Here is a 20,652-nt window from a genome sequence, read left to right as displayed (position 1 = left end):
TCTCCACTTCCCTGGGCAGTCTGTTCCAATTCCTGACAACCCTTTTGGTGAAGAAATTTTTCCAATCTATCCTGGTACAACTTGAGGCCATTTCATCCCATCCTATTGCTTGTTACTTGGAAAGAGACCAACACCCACCTGGCTACACCCTCCTTTGAGGTTTCTTTAGAGAGCAATAAGGTCTCCCCTCAGGCTCCTCTTCTCCAGGCTAAACAACCCCAGTTCCTTCAGATGCAGCTCATCAGACTTATGGTCCAGACCTTTCACCTGCTTTGTTGTCCTTCTTTGGAAACCCTACAGCTCCTGAATGTCCTTGTAGTGAGAAGTCCAAACCCGAACCCAGCACTTGAAGTGCATCCTCACCAGTGCCCAGTACAGGGGGACAATCCCTGCCCTGGTCCTACTGGCCTCACTATTTCCATCCCAGCCACAGAAGAGACGTCTTTCAGAGCTTCCGATCAACTGGGAGACACAGATTCCTGGGAAAGCAACTTTCATTAGGCATATTTCTCAAGAAATTAGTTGCTTTAAACCAAGAAGAGCAGGCAGCAGCAGGGCTATATGCCATGCTCTGTTATAACAACTTAGCTAACCGTGTGGTTTTTCTTTCTTTGCTTCCTCTTCATCCTAATTTGACCCAGCACAGTTTTAGACCTGAATCAAATTAACATCTAGGAAATACTGATTGGAGTCTGTTGTGCCAAAATTAGCAACAGCAGGAAAACAAGAATCTTGAATTGCATCAGATTGCAAATTGGTTGCAGCTACCATCATGCTGGGCTTTTAAGTCCTGCTGCTTAAAGGTGGAAAGAAAACATAAAAAAAAATAAAAAAAAGAAAGAGGAAAAAGAAAAAAATCTCAGTTTGATGATTGCTTTGCTACTGGATGGCGCAGAAAAGAAATCTGTTACAGCCCAGCACTTGATTTCGTGGGGCACTGTCCAACCTATCAAATTGTGCCAGCTTAGAGATAGTGTCCTTTGAAACCCCTGTGCCACTTGGTGTTTGCCTGGCTACAGGAATGTTGCCCTCTCCTATGAAAATATAGATCATAGCTGGAGGGCTAAGTACTGTTATTCAGCCACAATAGATGTCAATGGGGTTTCCTTTCTGTAACTACCTAGATAATTTCCGGGCCTCCATATGGAATCTGTTCTTCTTGTTTTTCCCCCTAATTTAAAAATATTATTCTTGCTTCCTTGCAACTGGTTCCCACTGTCTGTAATTTATGACCAAGCTGAAATTATGAGTTTAAAAGCTCTCACGCCTTCCACAGAAGCAAATCTTGCTGGTTAAAGGCCGTCTTGTAGTATGTTTCTCATCTTACAGGCATAGCTTTTTGGTTTTTATCTTTATCTGAATTTCAGTTACTGCAAGACTGTTGTGGATTTAGGCCTTATTTTGCCACAGTTCATGAGGCTTATAGGTGTACCAGTGTCATATTTAAACATTTCTGAGATCAGCTAAAATGTATCAGCTGAAGACTCTTTCTCTCCCTTCATAAAATGACAGGTGCCATTCTTAAATTAACTTGTACCATGATGGACAGATTAACTGGTACTTTTCTGGACAGATGCACTGAAGACAAGTTTAATTTAAAAATAAAGCCAACCCAAATCAGGCAAAGAAAAGCCAGCTTGGGAAGTAGCTTTTCATCATTTACGGTGGTGAGAAGGGTCTTTTCTGTCACGTCCCTGAGGCTCCCTGGGACACGAGGACATGAAATATTTAGCTGCTGATGTTGACAAGGAATGGTTTTTAAGAAATTGAAAATTCCCTTGTCAGTTCAGAATAAACTCTGCTCTTGATGCTAACTTGGAGGCTGCAGAGCTTAAAGACCACTGGAAGGGATGGAGGCATGCATTATTAAAGAGAAAACCACAGGCTATAATGTTTTACTACAGGAAGGGTTAAAATAGGCCAGGAGCTGAGAAAAGGAAGGCAATTTTCCAAAGAGAGACTCCGACTCCCGCTCACTGCACACTGCTTAGCCATGAAAATGAGCTTCACAAGCCCAGCCATTAGAAAGCACAACGAACTAAATACCTTGCATCTGATGCTCTTGAATAAAAAAAAAATGAAAAGAAAAAAAGTTGGAAAAGGGATTTAAACATGAAGCATCAAAAGTAAAGCATGGTTGTGGCAGAAATGTTCAACTATAGGCTTTAAAAATATTAATCCCCCATGTACCTCTAGATCTTACCTGCTTTCTTCTTGTTCTTGATTTTAAAACACTTAGGAAAGGATTTAAGCATTGCTTGGTTCCTATCAGCACAACATTGACTTTATGTTTTTCTCTATAAACCTGAAGTGAAATAAAAATTTTTAAAAACCCCACACCTTATTAAAGGAGAACTTCCCACACTCACTCACGTGTTGTGCTACCAGTCTCTGTTTCAGTGCATTTGTGTACACAGATTACCAGGGTAGAACAGTCGTGTGTCACTGTTACTTGAACACATTCTTCCATCATGCTAAAAAAAATTTGGGGAAAGTGCTGTGAAGACACAAGGGCTTTATTACACAAATTGAAATTGCCTGGATTTCTTGCGAGTTGCTGCTTTGCATTTTTGCAGCATCAAGCAGAAAATAGGTGGTTATATCTTAGGCATACACACATGCTGACATAGATGCCAGTTTTGCGTCTATCCCTCCTTGTCATTTACCCAGAGGAGCTGGGCCACTTGTCTGGAAAATCCTTTAGTAAAAGGATCGTTGTTTTGTTTGACTGATTTCACAGCACTTCACACAACAAAAGTCCCAGTCCCAGACCTCTGCTACCATCAGGTCTAGGGTCCTTCAATTCAAAGACCATAGGATGATTTGTAAAGGGGAAATCCCACTTGAAGTTTTGGATCTTCTTTTTTACTCCTGCATTCCCTGGGCACTGATGCCTTTTCCCACAGCCCCTGAGACCTCACATGAAGATGATGAGGTAGAGAGAAGCTATGGTGCAGAGCAAGAGGAGGCTCTGTCCACCTCTGCCTATCACTGCCACAACTGCTGCTGTAACACAGAGTGTGGCAGGAAGCTAAGCTCCCTCACTCACCCCAGGGTTGTGTCCTGTATGGCCAGCATACCAAACATTAGAAATTGCTTGTGTTTCTTTTACCCCTTCTCCCTTTAAACCATGTAGAAACATCCTCATTGTGATTGATCTATATCAACCATGCAGTGTAAAAGGGACTTGCTGTAACAATTTCCTTGTGTCCTATCATTAAGGTTCGCCTAGAATGGCCCACGGACCTGGCAGTCAACCCGATGGATAATTCACTGTATGTGCTCGACAACAACGTTGTGTTGCAGATATCTGAGAACCACCAAGTGCGCATTGTGGCGGGGAGGCCCATGCATTGCCAGGTGCCAGGCATGGATCACTTTCTCCTTAGCAAGGTGGCAATCCATGCCACCCTGGAGTCTGCTACCGCCCTGGCTGTGTCACACAACGGGGTCCTGTACATTGCTGAGACTGATGAGAAAAAGATCAACCGCATCAGGCAGGTCACAACCAATGGAGAGATTTCACTCGTTGCTGGTGCACCAAGCAGCTGTGACTGCAAGAACGATGCCAACTGTGACTGCTTCTCGGGGGATGATGGCTATGCTAAGGATGCCAAACTCAATGCACCATCCTCCCTTGCAGTGTGTGCAGATGGAGAGCTGTATGTTGCTGATCTTGGAAATATCCGAATCCGCTTTATTCGGAAAAACAAGCCATTCCTCAACACACAAAACCTGTATGAGTTATCCTCACCCATAGACCAGGAACTTTACTTGTTTGACACCAGTGGTAAGCATCTTTATACTCAGAGCCTTACCACTGGAGATTATCTTTACAATTTTACTTATTCTGGAGATGGTGATATAACCCTGATCACTGACAATAACGGCAACTTAGTGAATATCCGAAGAGATTCCACAGGAATGCCCCTCTGGCTGGTAGTGCCCGATGGCCAAGTCTACTGGGTGACAATTGGCACCAACAGCGCACTCAAGAGTGTAACAACACAGGGCCACGAAGTGGCCATGATGACATACCACGGCAACTCTGGTCTCCTTGCCACCAAAAGCAATGAAAACGGTTGGACAACGTTTTATGAGTAAGTATATTACGGATATTGTGCTGATGATTTTGTTCTCGCTTCTCTGAACCATGCAAGGTTGATAGAATTTAATTCTCTGGACAGAGTAATTAACCAAATAAAATGGCCAGAATAGACAATACTAGCTCTCACATAAACACTTCATACTAGAAGTTCATCTGCATTTGAGTGAGTTCTGTACCAAGTCAAGAGTCAGAGTTTCTGCTGAGTTTTCCTAAACGGGCTAAGTAATTTGGACACCTGGTTCTCCTTAACTTTAGCTGGGACTGGGGATTTAGGCTGCATGTCAGAGAATTTTGCTTGGCTTTGAAAGCCTCGGAAGTGTGAATGTTCCATCAGATCCTCTTTTTCACAGCTTTTCACCTACTTCCTATGCTGCAAAGTCTTTTTAGAGCTTGTTTGAAATGGCTGATGTAGAATGACAACTGGCAATGACTAATGACATTTGCTGAGAAAATGATTCTGTAATTAATGGACTGCTGGGTTTCTGTTGTTGCAATTGGCCTCACTAAACTTTAAAAATAGTCCCAGAACTGTTCAAGACAATCCCTGCCTCAAAGAGTTTTTGGAGCAGAGAGAAGACGGGGACACATTGAAAACCCCAGAGATGGCAATGGTTTGTAGATTCATACGTTTTTTATATTACTGTTAGCAATTCCCTGCTTATAAACACTATGAAGACAACACACTTCTGATATCAAATAGGAAAAAGATAACTAAATGAAGGGCATCTAGAAGGATGGTCTTGAAATTCAGCCTGCTGTTGAGAACTCTTTCCCCTCCCTCAGTTTCTTTTTATTTTCAAGTCTAGCCTCTTTGAAATTCTCCTTTTAGTGCATAATTTCCCATATGGTTTGAACGGTTACATAGTAGTATTCAGCTACTACAATAGACCCAATGTAAGAGTCCAATTTGGCTAGAATAGCCAAAATCCCAAGATTACAAAGAAAAGAACTGTTAAAAAAAGAAGGTCTCAGGGAAGGAAAGCTGGCTAAACCCACATATTTGTGTTTTAGACATGCAGTTGCTTTGGTTCTTTCTTTAAAATGTTCCAGGCCCAGTTTCAAATTCCTTTTCTTAATACTCATTATTACTGCTCCTGCCTCAAAAAGAACTGATAGAAACTCTGTGATGAATCTTTTGAAAGGTTATTTACATTCCATCCATGTTCTGCCCACAATTACTACAGCAATATTCCTCAGTGAATCAAAGTTAATATCCTTCCATCTCTTACATTAAATTTGCTTGAGGGAGGCTTTAGGGAGGAAGATAGGGTGTTTTTCTCTACAAGAGTGGAAGCCTGCTATATTGTCAGGACCATTGTGCTAAATCAAGGAGACTCTTTTTTGCAAAGAACCTATTCTTGAAAACAGATGTAGACACAGCCAGTGATGCAAACTAAGCATCGTAGCTAATACTGGACAGATTTATACTTCAAACATATTATTTTTATTTAAAAGTGGGACTGGAAATATAAAGGAGACAAAACTGGACAGAAGCTAAAATCTAACTTACTCTGAGGATATATTTGTAACACTGATCCGTTATTTCTTGCTGTCCAACAAAATAGAGCATTTGTGAAAGTCATCATTCTGGTCCTTTTATGCACTTCAGAAGAGTCATAAGAAAGCTTTTTAGAGGTAAATGGAAGACAGTATTCTCCAGTGGTTAGACTATGGAAATCTTGACTAGAGCAAGTTAGCACTATGTGATAGCACAACATCACTGAAAATAGAATTTGGGGTGTGTCTTCTGAGATACCTCATCCAAACCTGTGATCAGTTATCTATATTTAACTGTTCCTGACAGATTCTGATGCAACTTTATAGAACTACAGGGTAAAAGCCTATATCTGAGTTAATTACCTCACCCTCCCTTTATAGGCAATGGAGAGAAGCAGGCACTTTCAGAGTGAATTTCTTAAGAGTTATGTCCAGTATCTGCTTTAGGATGACATGAGAAGAGTGATATTCGCAAAGTTTCTCCCTGTAAAGGTAGTCCAGAATGATTATTTCAAGTACAGGTGTTTGTATTGCAGATGTCTACAGTTTGGTCAAATGGATCTTATCAAATCACCTAAGTTATTCATAAATATTGCTAATGATCACGATGTATTTACCTACCTTATTGTTAGAAAGGGTGTGTGTGTATATATATATATATATATATATATCCTCAGTCTAAATCTTCTGTACTTGAATCTGAGATTGTCACTCTTCATCCTATCTGATCCTATCCTGTCCTATCCTATCCTATCCTATCCTATCCTATCCTATCCTATCCTATCCTATCCTATCCTATCCTATCCTATCCTATCCTATCCTATCCTACCACACCATACCACACCACACCCTACCCTACCCTGCCCTAATTCTCTCCTAACCTGTCCATTAGGGACCTGGAAAGTAGATTGCCTGCTCTTCTTCCAAGCTGTAAAAAGCACATATCGAATGGCTTGAGAACTTGCCTCTGTGATAGGTAATCTGTAATAGGGAGTCATCCACTGGGGCTGTTCCAGGTGAATTGGCAGGGATTGATTCTGCCCAGGTTTTGCATGCATTACCTAGGAAAAAATACAAAATCAGAACAGATAAAATGAGATCAACAAATAAAAGCAAGATACTTAGATTGCTTGATAAAGTAAGGCTTGTTTAAACAATGTAAAAAATACATTTTACACAGTCTAATGCCAGGGTACACATGTAACAGGTCACATCCAAAGAAGTGGGCTAAACATTGACTGTCAGAAGTTGTTGTGAGCAGTCAGTCAGCGTGATACTCAGCTTAATTCCATGGCAAGTCTGTCCAACTTGTCACTTGGAGGGACAAACAAAATGAATGCATTTACTCAGCCCACTCTACTTGTAGTAGATAGCAGGAAGCTGATTTTATACCTGTGCAACACTGATGGGACTAATACTGTTGGTTCTGATGTTAGCAGGTTATGAAGGACAGTGAAAATTGAAGGCTGTACAGAAAAACACTACTGAAAAGCATTCGTGGGGAGAAAGTGCTTTATGCTGGGGGACTAAGTAGGCTTGATATATTTATCTTAACCTGAAGAAGACTGGGAAGTGTCCAGATCACAGCATGTCAGCACAAAACGATCACCTACAGAGAGACTCTTTAACCTTGTAGAGAAGGGCTTGAGCAGGGTAAGGGGCTGGAAAGCAAAGCTAGAGGCATTCAAGTTGACAGGAAGGTGTGAATTTTTTAAGGCTGAGATTACCTAACTGGTAGAGTAACCAACCATGAGAAGAAGTATATTCTCCATCTCTTGACATCTTAGATCCTGACTCTGGGTACCTTTCTTAAGATATAACCTCACTAGACAGAAGATTTGAATGAGTCAAATACAAGCTGCAGGGATGAGTGTAAACATGGTAGGATAAAATCTAAGTTCGTTGATATCCAAGAAGCCCACAAAGATGGTATAATCCAAATCAACACTCAGTTACTTCAGGTTATTGATTTCTGTATCAGAACATCAGAAAATTTGCATTGAGGAAGTTTAAGTGATTTATAGAAGTCCTGTGAACATGAATGGCTGGATGGTACTCTGAGTAGCTTTCGGTCCTGGCTGAGGAGGAAGGTGAAGCTCATATTTCTGTTTTGCTCGTGGATAAAGAAATAAAGACATCAAATCTGACTCTTAGGCAAAGTTTTGTGTTTCTCAAAGCACATAATAGTTGTTTATGTGCAAGGGCAGGGTGGACATCACCTTTAAAAAAGTTAAGACTAAATGGAAATCCAGGCAGCAAGTTTGCACAGCACCAGTGGGCCCATGAAGAACATCCTTATATTTACCTTTGACTGACTGGCCTCTACAGAGGACCATAAACCAGACACAAAAGAAAAAGGTGTTGTAAGAGTGGCCAGCCTCTCTGTTTCTACAGCTGTTGCTCTTACCAAGGCATTTCTCAGCCTTTATCATAATGCTGCAAAGAGTTGTGATGTGTGGGCACGTTGGTGTGACTCTGGAGAGGAGAGGAGGTGGGATATGTTGATGCAGTACTGGAGGTCTATCTCCAGGACATACCAGGGAACCCAGGCCTTTCAGGGATTCGGGCTGGGCTGGTACATAGTCCCTTCATTTCTGTAGGAGGAGATGGGGCCTGTCCTCAGGTGGTGGCAGACTTGCTCACAGCACTTCCAGTTCTTCTTTCACACATTCTACACCAAAGCTTGCTGCAGGAATCCTGTTTTATTGGTTTTAGCACTGAGTAAGGTTCAGTCTATAATGGTGTGTAGTTTCTCTTCCTTTTGAGAGTGAAACTTACTTCCCTGCAGTAATTAGCCTGTCCCCAAAGGCCTATCTAGGACTTCTTTGTGAGTATTAACATTATATAGACCTTCTCTGCCTCTGCAGAGGGCTTGACATTCGCTGTCAATTAATGTGCAACGCGGCTCAGCTTGTCCAGTAACTGGATTAAAGACTTGCCTTCCTGTTGAACCTGTGACAGTGATAATCAGCAGCAAAGGAAGTTGATCTGGAAACTGTCAGGGGAACGGCTCCTCGTTGTTCGACTCCTCAAGTCAAAGACAAAGGATGCTGTGTGACTACTTGCTTCTATGTTGTTTCTGCTTTTCCACTTGACCTGAAAAAATTGCTACCAGCCATTACAAAGTTTCTTAGCAGCTGCTGTTTGTCTGCTTCTGAATCTGGAAATTCTTATTAATGTATTTGTTTAAACTAAGAATACGGCAATTATCTTGATTAGCTCATTGAGATAGTATCACTGTACGTTAATTCAATTTCCCTCTGAGCCAAAGTCAAACCTTCTATGCATTATTTAGCCCAGATAAGGCTGTTTCACTTAGGTCTTTTGTGTGCCCAATTAGTTTCGAAGGTCACCTCCTCCCATTCAAAATAAAATGCTGCAGACAAGCCCAGAAATTCAAAACCTTTTCATGCAGTGCCCAAGAAGTGGCTCATGGCTGTCTGGAGGGTGAAGGATCTTGTGGAGCCAAATCTTCAGATGGATGGCAAGGGGAGCTTTGACCCTTGATGTAGGATGCTGTTTTGCACAGAACCAAACTCTGCCAAACCTCCAACTATGCAGTGGGCAGAAGGTAAGAGCCAAATGGACCTTGAGTAGCTTTCCAGCAAACCCTGGGACTCCTGTTTGGAGGGCAAATCATATGAGGAGCTGCTGAGGGAGCTGGGGATGTTTACCCTGGAGAAGAGGAGGCTGAGGGGAGAACTTATCACCTACTACAATTACCTGAAAGGAGGTTATAGAGAGGTGGATGATGGTTTCTTCAGCCAGGGGACAGGAGATAAGACAAGGGAAAATGGCCTCAAGCTGCACCAGGGCAGGGTCAGATCAGATGTTAGGAAAAAGTTCTTCCCTGAAAGAGTTGTGGGGATGTGGAACAGGCTGCCCAGGAAGGAGGTTGAGTCACCATCCCTGGATGTGTTTAACAGATAGGTAGATGAGGTACTGAAGGATATGGTTTACTATAGGACAGGAATGGTTGGACTTGATCTTAAAGGTCTTTTCCAACCTTGTGATTCTGTGATTCAACAAAGGTCCCACCCCAGCACCAACAGTGTTTGGTTCCCCAGTCAATGCCCTTGTCTGGAAAATCATGGTACCAGAAGTGGGCATCGTGATCAGCATCTATCCCATGGTGAGATGTAGATTTAAAATTCCTTGCAGCTGGCATAAAGGCTTTACATTTTTTTCTCTATTAGTCAAAACCAGAGATAAATAGCACTTCTTACATTTAGAGGAGCAGCCACCTCTTGACTCAGAACAAAGCTAGCCTGCTGCATTGACAACATCCCTTTATCACCTGATGATATCTCAAGTCATACATCGAGTTTTATGGGATTTGATGGAGTCCTTGCTTAGACTAGTTCAAGTGGGGATCGTGTTCTGGTCCTGCAGCGGACTGAGGTATGAAAACCATCTTTGGCTTTTGCTCTCCTCCTCTTTTAGCAAGATTTCTTTACTCCACATATTCTTCATTAGGCAATTATATTTCCTTCATTGCTCCTCTGAAGAAGTTACAGTGAAACTACAGCAAGTGCCATGACAAAATAATACTTCCCCAGTCTCTCACTAAGTTATGAGGTCATGTTTTGAGCCATTGTCCTGGCATGTACTGAATACCTTGTGTCAGAATGTTGAGAACCAAGGATATTTTGAGTATCATAAAAGCTAGAGAGGGGAGAGCTTCCTCTTCTCTTCTGGGCAGTCAGAAAATTCTTCAGACAGTGTCTGCAACCTGCCCTTGTGTCATTAGGGAGAGGACTTGCCTTCATGCATATTTGAGTAGTATCAGTTTGTCTGATACAGATTGATTTTTAATGTTGTGTTTAATGTTGTTTGGAAAACTGTGGAGAGGCGAGAGCTTGTTCAGTGGTGGCTGTATAATCGCACGCAAAATACAGTTTGCAAAGTACATTAGGACACTTTGGCACTAAATGCAATATTATTATAGTGATTCTTTTTTTCCCCCAAATCTATTTGACTTGTAGTTTTAAAAAGGCTGATGAAATGTGAAAAAGCTAAAATGAGGAAACCCAGAGACTCAGGCAAGGAATTGATTTCTGAATAGACGGCACTTAGGATGCTCTTTAATTCCCAAGGCCCAGGTCTCTACACAATGGTAATGTGATAAATGAAAGCTCTGAATGTTTACAAGCTAACAATTAGGCCTCATAAGCACCAAATACCATTTTAATTCTGTGCATTGAACCTTAGCTAAATACGTTTCCAATTGGGAATGGATGGCAACGGCTTCCTTTGCTGGCCTAATAATTGTCACTGTAATTGTAAGCGCCGAGTCTTTGCAGCAGGTTTGAATGGGAGGCAGCAGCTGTGTTAGCAGGTGATGAATTCATTGCTCAGAGTGGCTGCTGTGTGCACTCCCGTGTTTCAGTATTTCCTTGATTCTGGTGCTTTCAGAGCATTTGGAGAACACAGAAGTCTTAGGCTGTGATGAAAACTGGCCCACCCCTAAATCCCGAGACTGTGGAAAGCTTAGCTACAAAATGAGGTGATGGGGAGAGGTTTATCTTACTGCAAATACCGGGGCACACCTGCAGCTACCTAAGAGCTGGTCTCTTGGCCTTCTTCTCCAAGCTGAAGATGTACCCTACAAGTGCCTTTATAGCTCTGAAAGCAGAGGTAGAAGGAACAGACTCATTTAACTCATTGAACTTTTTTTAAGCACATCTGTTTGGGATGGTGATGGCTTTGAGTTAAACATGCACTGGTGGTCCATAGATATGTGATAGATAGTATCAGGCATGTGCTGTGTGACATAAATTGAGGGAAAGGGGGACAATGCCCCAGTCCTGAGCAGAACAGGAAAGAGAAAAGGAACCTCTTGCCAAGAGGAAAGTGCTGTGCACGTCCGTGCTGATCAGATTCCAGCCCCTCCTTTTGCACTGTCACCACAGTGCTAAAAGGGAGTTTTTTGTCTGGCTGTGAGCATTTTGCACTTCATCTGCCACCGATTAAAAATAACAGTAATAAAAATGGGAACAATCTAATTGTAGAACCTTCTCACATTTCTCCCTTTGTAAGGCATGACCTCCTTGCAGCTGCAAATAGGTGCGCTGTCACCCCCAAAGCCAGTGCTTGGAAGGTCCCTAACTCACTCCTGGGCAAAGGTACAACAGCTCTTGTAAATGCAGAAAACACAGATGGTCCAGGTTAGTTCTGATGGAGGCTAATGGGGTGATTAAGGAGGTGCCAAAAGTCTAACCTACACGTGCAGACATCTTAAACCAATTCCAGACTGTCCTGTCCCAAAACGAGCCTTGTTTCTCAGGACCCCAAGTCCCAAATGGAAGTCCTTGCTGTTGATGAACTTCTCCTCTGTAGGGTGACTTTTCTGTGGCTGTAAAAATGCAACTGTGTAAGTTATGCATATTGTACTTACTCATTCTGACTTATAAAGAAAAATGTGTGCGTAGAGATCTAGGCACCATCATACATCTCATGCTCTTTTTTCACGCTGTGCTAATCCATTTTGCACAGGAGAAGGTCACTGGCATATTTGCACATTTGCATTTTTGCAAATATTGCATGTTTGGAGGTGTGATCTATGTGTGTAAATATCTGAAGGGTGGGTATCTCTTTTCTCTGGTGCCAAGGGGCACTGGACATAAAGTGGAACATAGGAAGTTCCACCTAACCATAAGGAGGAACTTCTTTACTGCAAGGGCGATGGAACACTGGAACAGACTGCCCAGAGAGGTGGTGGAATCTCCACCTCTGGAGACCTTCAAAACCAGCCTGGACGCATTCCCATGTGACATGCCCTAGGGTTGGACTAGATTTCTAGAGCTCTCTTCCAACCCTGATGCTTCTGTGATTCTGTGATTTGCATAGCAGAGAGCTGAGGGACCTTTTGTGAGGGTGCTGGATGTCCAGGAATAGAGTTTAAGGAAGTGGGTTTCTGCTCTTGCTTGGGACTGTTAGTTAAACAGTTAGCATCCACTGTCTTTTGAGGCTTACACACAAGTAGGCTATGCATGGAGTGTAGTTTCTGTGCTGACGCTCACCATGGTGTCGTTCAATTAGGATAAACCATATGACTCACAGGACATTGACTCAGCTCCATCCATCACATGAACAGGCTCTCTGTTCCCAACCTGGCTTTTGGTCTCCTTCTTTCCCTCATCTGTAGACCAGCTTCCTTCCACACTCACACCTCTATTACACCAAACTCAACCCTTAGACTTCAGATTTTGCAAATATTGCATGTTTGGAGGTTTGATCTATTTGCACATCCAGATTTGCGCTGTTATTTTTAGGAGGTGAATCAGGCTCAATTTCAGGAGCAGCTCATTTTTTTAAATTTAAATAGAGCAATACAAACAAATCCCTTGCGATTGCTAATACCCCCAAGTCAGAGGTGTTAAATTCAGATCTGTCTTCCTTTTGTTTCAGAACATTTGGGATCTTATCTATAGGACTATTGATGTTGAGATAGAAAGAATTTGGGGTGTTTCACAGAACACTTTTAGTGAAAATAATATTTTCTCTGCTCAATGTAGAGACTAAATCACATCCCTTGTGTCCCAATTGTGACAATTAATTACAATCCTCTTCAGAGCAACCATTTTCATGGTGGCATCTTCACACTTGTTTCTTCCCTTCTAAAACTAATTTATTTTGACTTTGCCTCTTAGGTTGTGTTTTCTAAGCTTGTTATCCTTAACATATCATTTACAGTACCTTATCATTCTGAGGAACAGTGTCCTTCACTGGACATTGTGCACCATCAAAGGCTCACCACTGGGTGAGAGAACAAATTTTCTCTGCTCACCCACCATTAACTTTACATCACCATATGATATGTTTTCTTGTTATGACCTTCTTTTATATCATATAAATCATTCTTAAATGATATGTGGGTAGGACCTGAAAAAAAAGAAATCTTTGTCACTGATTATTTGTGCTGGAATTTTTCTACCATTTCTCCCTGACTAGTTAAATATCCCTTCCTCTGAAGGTTCATCTCATCAGAAGGCCCAACATCTCTGGAGAGATAAGCCAGTAGACCTTCCTGGTGCTCTCCATTCAATCTACAACAACCTCACCTCAAAGCTCCCTTGCCAGCCCTCTGCTCTTAGTTCAGGCTGTGGCCCAGGGACTTCCTTTTTCCAGTGCCACAAATAGGAGGCAGGATGGTGTGTTTGCTCCATGGACTCAGGAGTTCTCTAAGCACAGATGTCCACTTATCCTTTTTATTGAAAAATAACCCCTCAGCTTGTTAACTGCTGTGGGACCTGTGTGTGTAACTTATTTCATCTGGGTCCTGGTAGACAGGTGTCCACATCACAGAAACCTTCACAGAGAGTGCTTATGTTGACTCCCTCATTGGAAAAGCCAAAGAGTCAGTAGGGGTAAAAACCAAACTGCTTTTTTCACATATTAAATCAGCCATTCCAGATGGTTCTACGAACAGTAAAAGATAGACATGGGGATCCAGCTGTGGTCTGGGCTCTACACCATGTTCACAAAGGACAGTTGTCTGCCTGATGTGGCTGATCTGGTAAGTCCTTGCTGCTACCTTAACACAAGCTTTTAAAAAAAGAGTTAAAAAACCCCCAAAATTTTCAAAAAAAAAAAAAAAAGGGATGAGACAATGTGCTGAATGGCTCAGGACACAACCAGACAAAACAGTTCGTGGTCTTTAGTAGCTCCTAGCTCTTCTGGACAGATTGCATGGGACACCTTTTCCATAAGTCACAGCACAGTGAATGGGAAATAAAGTTACTCTGCTGTAACCAAGGATCATAGTGCAGGTGGTAAGTATCGAAAAAATGTTGTTAAAACACATGCTAATACTTGTTTATTTGTTTTCTGGTCTTTGATTGATTCTCTTCAGCTAAAAGCTGTGATTTTCTTCTCATGAAGCCACAAAAACCCATGACAATCTGACAAATTGACAATGTATTTTTCTCTAGGAAAAGTCTGGGTGAAGATTTCAAGACTTGGTGTTTGCTTTATAGGATGATTCCTGTATCCCACTCTGCTGTTGATGCTGTTGACTTCACTCCATCCTCCCTTCTAGGTATGACAGCTTTGGGCGCCTCACCAACGTGACCTTCCCTACTGGCCAAGTGAGCAGCTTCCGCAGTGATACCGACAGCTCCGTGCATGTCCAGGTGGAAACCTCCAGCAAGGATGATGTTACAATAACAACCAATTTGTCGGCATCAGGAGCCTTCTACACCCTGCTCCAAGGTGAGTTGGGACACTGTCCTTCTCCCAGCTGAGCTGCACACAGTGGATTATCCATCAGGAAACAGGCATCGTCTCGATACTCCCAGCACCAAAACTCACCTGCATCCCCAGCATCCCAGAGCTCCCCACATCCTGGTACAGATGCACACTCACACCTACTTAAATCACATTCCCTAGAGCCGTGGTTGCTCTGCAGCTGTTTTCTGCTTCATTCTTAGCCAGTCCCCTTGCCGTGCAGCCCTTGTGCAGTACAGTCCTCCATCATCATTACTGTTATTGTTACAACAAAAAAGGTTGCATAAATCTAGCTGTGCTTCAAGCTGACCCCTTTTCTTTGTTGTTCTCTTAATGGCTTCTAACTTAACAGTTACTCTCCTGGAACAGGCTTCCAGCTGTTTGCTGGAGATCTCCCTGATTCTTTCTTCACTGGCTGTTCAAACATTCACAAGGCAGCATCCAGAAAAATTGCCATCCTGGCTCACAAATGGTCTGCATTTGTGCAGAAGGTCTGGTGTAGGGAGACTGAAAGGAGTGGGGAGGGGGGGACTGGGACAGACAGGGACAGCAATGATAAGACTGGCAGAACTGGTTGGAAATGTTCTGCCAGGAATGGTAAGGTGGAGGATCAATGAGATGAAGGAAAAGGTGGTGAAGTGGGAAAGAAAAAGTGGAATAAATAGCAGGGGAGCACTGTGCTGATGTGCTGGAGGGGTAGAAGCTATTGCACAAACCACGCCAACCTGGATGTCCAGGTTCTGAAGGCTGAAGCCTCTTTAAGGCCAAGGTGAGTCACCAGCCATTGCAGAACGGGAATGCACTTCCAGACTGCTTTCTCCAACTCTTTCCAGCTCTCCTTCGCTCAGTCTGTGCCAGATGGCAATGGGGTGTTATTTTCCCTGGTGAGGAACGAATTTCTCCAAGTGAGATCACCATATTCCAGAGTGACATTTGTTCCCACATCTCTGGGACACACATTTCCCCACCCCCCCTCCCTGTAAAGAAAGTGCCTGCTATGCCTGAGCATTGGGTGGCTGAGCGGGTGCCAGCCCCTTCAAGCCCTCCTCGCTGTTGCTGTAGGGGAACACAATGACTTTCTTATTCTTTACTTCAGCGAGCAAGTAAAGACCCGGCCTACCCCGCCCCATCCCATCCGCTCACATTAAGACATCTGGCAACTGCGGAGACACGAGGTTGGCTTCACCTCAAGAGCCTAATTAAGCAATAGAACCCGCTGTTGGGGGCCCTTTAGTGAGATAATTGACTGTGATGTGATTTATGCGCCCAGAGCGGAAGGCACAGTTACATAATGGTGCCACGGTCATTTATCTCATTGTGCTGCCCTCCAGCGCAGGGACACTCCTGCCATTAGGACAGGCAGTGTTACAAACAGCTTAACCATCCCCAGAAGTCTAAAATTATAAAACCTGGTTTGATCTGAAGAAGCAACCTTATCTTAAAATAAAGACCTGGGTATAACAATGCGGCGGAGGTGGCCCGCGACCTGCTGAGGGTGGCTTTCCCACAGGCATTAGGGACTGTGAGTTCCTAAACTGATGAAAGCTGTTTGTTCATGGTAGCATCACAGAAACACAAGCAAAGGCCACTGGAGTCACCCAGGGATGTATCAAGCACAGATGAAACATAATTTGCCTTCCAAATGCCTCTCTGTCGGAGCAGGAGCCGTTCTCAAGGCCTGTGTCTGTCTTGCTCACTCTATTGTTCTCCAGAAAAATAAAAATCTCAGATTCTCTTTGCCTTAGAGGTACTCATGCATTTTCCCCTCTGGACTCACAGCTTAGTTATCCACACATTGTCTCTTGCCACTCCTTCCTCCTCAAGGAACAGCTCCTCACACTGCCCCAGATCCAGCATGGGTTCCCTCCCACAGCAGGTGGTCCTCCACAAACCTCTCCAACATGAGTCCTTCCCACGAGCTGCAGCTCTTCACCAACTGCTCTGGCATGGGTCCCTTCCATGGGTAAAGACTGTCAGGACCAGACTGCTCCAGTGTGGGTCCACTGCAGTGTCACAAGTCGCACCAGCAAACCTGCTCCAGCATGGGCTTGCCATGTGGTCACAGCCTTCTTCAGGTATATGCACCTGCTCCACCATGGGGTTCTCCATGGGCTGCAGGTGAAATCTCTGCTCCACTGTCATCCTCCATGGGCTGCAGGGGGACAGCCTGCCTCACCATGGTCTTCTCCACGGGCTTCAGGGGAATTTTTGCTCCAGTGCCTGGAGCATCTCCTCCCCCTTCTCCTTCACTGGGTGTCTGCTGAGTTGTTCCTCTCACATATTCTCACTTTGATCTGCAATTGCTCTTGGTGGTTTTTTGCTTCTGAACTCTGTTATCCCAGATGTGCTACTACCATCACTGATGGGCTTGGACTTGACCAGCAGCGGGTCCATCTTGGAGCTGGCTGGTATTGTTTCTTTCAGACCTGGGGGAAGCTTCTGGCAGCTTCTCATAGAAGCCACCCCTGCAGCTCCCACTGCTACAAAAACCTTGCCATGCAAGCCCAGTACACCAGGGAATTCCACAGAGACCTTCAATCTTTCCCCTGCTTCCCGGTGAAGGATGAAGGAGGGAGGAATACATTAGCTGTGCAGAGTTTGTTCAGTGATTTGATTTAAAGCTTGTCTCCCTACCACTTTCTCACCAAACCAAGCATCTAAGAACAAAAGTGTGACAAACAGCTGACTGTTCCCCTTCTCTCCCTTTGCAGAATTGAGTGTGGAGCGGGTTTGATCCTGCTGTATCTGTTATCAAAAGACCAACAGCTTAAGTACTCAGTGGTACAGCTAAAATACTTGGATCTACACTGTGGATCACTGCTGTATGTTTCTAGTGACAAAATCCAGTGCCACAGCAGTTTCATACCATCACTACTGTGTACAGTAAGTTGAGTTGTGCTCCTGCTGAGATCAGCGTGGCAAGACTCCAGCTGGCTACAACAGGAGCAGGATCAGCCTCACAATAAAAAAGACCAACGGGTGTCAGGTTTCCTTTCCTAATTATACCAAACTGCACTCTTTGCTGATCTGTTTCATCCAGACGAGAGATGATAATTTTGCTGTGACCTCGTTTCCTGCTGAGCTATGGCAGAGCAACTAGTGAACAAACCCCAACTTGCCTCAGAACGGAAAAACAATTGACATGAATTTTTAATGGGTGTTTTTATTCACAATTAGGTATTTATGGCAGTCTGGGAGACAGAAATTGTAATATTTTCCAGCTTTTGAGGAGCTTCAGATAAGGCAGCCTTTGTATAATGTGCTTTTAAAGCCACTCTGCACCAAGCAAATCTTGTACTTTCGTACCCTTCATAAGCTTCTCTTTGCAGAGAGCAATGTCAGCTGGAGAGTCAAAGGATGGGGTTTCAGCCGGCCTAGTTCCTGAAGGATGTGGAAGGGATATTTTTCTTCTCTTCCACTCCTGAACTCCCAGATCCTGGCCTCAAAATCTGCTGAACTTCCAGGAGCTAGAAGAGGCCAGATGTAGAGAGATGTGTGGGAGCTTAATGCCTCTGCTTTCTCTCCAAATATGAGGACTCTGGTTGCCTCCTGAAAGCTTTCCCAAGTGAAAGGGTTTGGCTGTTGTTTGGGGAACTGGTTAGCATTAGCTTGCTGTGCAATTTCCTGTCACTTGTGAGATGGTGAATAAGCTGAGGAAAGTAGGTGGCCCCACTTTTTCATATATTGTGGTGAAATCGGGATCTTTAGGATATAAAAGTATGGAAAGTTTTCAGCTGCTCTGTGATTTAAAATAAATATTTCACCACCCAGTATTTTAGCCTGGAGGAAGGGGTTTGAACCTGTATCATCTGCTAAGGCATCACATGGCTCATCTACTGGTGCAGTTTTATAACCTGTGTAAGACTTTTACCTGCAAGAGTTTGAGGTGCAGAACCTCTTCAGAATGAAATAGATTGTCTGTCTTTACTTTTGTTGATAAAACCCATGTTTTGCTCACTGCTACAACTATCAGAAATGCTGAGAAGCCTGGGTGGAGGGGGCTGGACAATTATTTGGGAGCAGCCATTTGAAAAGATGTCTTTTTTTCTCTTTCAGACCAAGTCCGAAACAGCTACTACATCGGCGCTGACGGCTCTCTCAGACTGATGCTCGCTAATGGCATGGAGGTGGCCCTGCAAACTGAGCCACATCTGCTGGCTGGCACTGTCAACCCCACGGTTGGGAAGAGGAATGTCACCCTACCCATTGACAATGGCCTCAATCTCGTGGAGTGGAGGCAGAGGAAAGAGCAAGCCAGAGGGCAGGTCACCGTCTTTGGACGTCGGTTGAGGGTAAGTGAGAAGCCTGAGCAGTTTTGGACACCACTTCCTATCTCATCAGTCTCCAGTGTCATGACAGAAAGGGACAGGGCTTGTTTGAATCTTCTGCAATAGGGAGGAGGCTGCAGGACAGAGAACTAGCTGTTCATTCTCAGCGCCACAACCTTTATGACTTGAATATATCTTTGTGTCACCTTGGGTTCTGACATTCTCTTAGCCATCACAGGTTGATTTGCCTACGTGTCCTCTGCATCACCAGGAATGTGTAACCTCTCATCAGACACTGCAAGTTAAACTATCATCATGTCAGGCTGTTTAAGCAAGCAAGAGGTGATCATAACTGTAAAATACTGTGCCAATTATTATAGGTGTTTTCAACGTGTTGCTGGCAGTAATGGGACTGAGCTTTGAAAGCATATAAGGACAGGCTGAGGGAGTTGGGGTTCTTCAGTCTGGAGAAGAGAAGGCTCTGGAGGGACCTTAGAGCACTTTCTAGTACATAAAGAGGCTTTAGGAAACCTGGAGAAGGACTGGTCACAAGGACAGAGAGGGACTAGACAAAGGGAATGGCCTCTAGTGGCAGGAGGCAAGATCTGAGGCAGAAATCCTTCCCCAAGAAGGAGAGGAGGCCCTGGCACACGGTGCCCAGAGAAGATGGGGTTGTCTCTGGATCCCTGGCAGGGTTCAAGGCCAGGTTGGATGGGGCTTTGGGCACCCTGGGTTGGTACGGGGTGTCCTTGCCCATGGAAGAGGCATTAGAACTAGATGAACTTTCATGTCCCTTCCAACCCAAACCAGTCTGGGCTCCTGTGGTTATGGTTCACTGGTCAGCCTCAGGAAAATCTCAAGATTCCTGAAACTCACTTACCTGTCAAACCTGTTGATGAGCCAGGCTTGCAGGCCACAAGATTGCAATTGCTGCCATTCCCAAAGTGAAGCATTACTAACAGCTCCAGCCTGATGGGACTCTCTCCTCCAGGAGCCCGCTGTCCTTTCTGTGCTTGAGACTGATGTGTTTTGAAAACATTGTTCTGCACAATGTGCCACAGACCTGCTAGAGCTATTTAAAGATCTCACCCAATAAGCCTGTAATTCCTCTGCTAACTGCTTGACAAGGCTGGTAACTCATAATGGCAAGTTCAGCACAATCACCCTCTACCTTGCTAGTCTGAGAGTCACGGGCTGGGAAGCTGGTCAGCACCTGGTAAATTCAGACCTTCTGAGAGAAACGCTTCGTGCTGTGTCGTGCCACCACAGCAAAAGGACTGCAGCTGTTTATTTGCACTTAGTCTTCGCAGGGCATATTAACACTCTGGTTTCAGAATACGTGTTTCCCAGTCCTTGCTTTTCACCTCTCCCTACTTCCCACAGCATGACCCCTGCCACCTTGGTGTGATTTCTCCCATCTCTCCTTGCTGACACTTGCTGAGTATTGCTCTTCACCCCCCAACCCAGCCTCTGCTGTAATTAATGGAACTCTGTAATTCCCATTACAGAATCACAGAATCACAGGACATTAGGAGTTGGAAGGGACCACAA

At 43.9% G+C, this 20,652-nt stretch overlaps 1 protein-coding gene across 3 annotated transcripts in view; it reads left to right on the top strand.

The window, feature by feature from the left end:
• Positions 1-20,652, top strand: part of TENM4 (teneurin transmembrane protein 4) — a gene marked incomplete at its 3' end in the record, with an annotated part of 366,880 nt that overhangs the window by 321,364 nt on the left and 24,864 nt on the right. For all 3 annotated transcript variants that reach the window (XM_084264045.1, XM_084264044.1, XM_084264043.1), the window contains 3 exons: positions 3,223-4,100; positions 14,646-14,818; positions 18,890-19,125. In XM_084264045.1, the coding sequence (XP_084120171.1) occupies positions 3,223-4,100; positions 14,646-14,818; positions 18,890-19,125 (1,287 nt within the window). The remainder of the gene's footprint in view (positions 1-3,222; positions 4,101-14,645; positions 14,819-18,889; positions 19,126-20,652) is intronic.

This window comes from Gallinula chloropus, assembly GCF_964237585.1.
Source record: "Gallinula chloropus genome assembly, chromosome: 1".
NCBI classification, from domain to species: Eukaryota; Metazoa; Chordata; class Aves; order Gruiformes; family Rallidae; genus Gallinula; species Gallinula chloropus.
The sequence above is the reverse complement of the archived record's forward strand: the minus strand, read 5'-3'. Positions and strand labels throughout refer to the sequence as shown.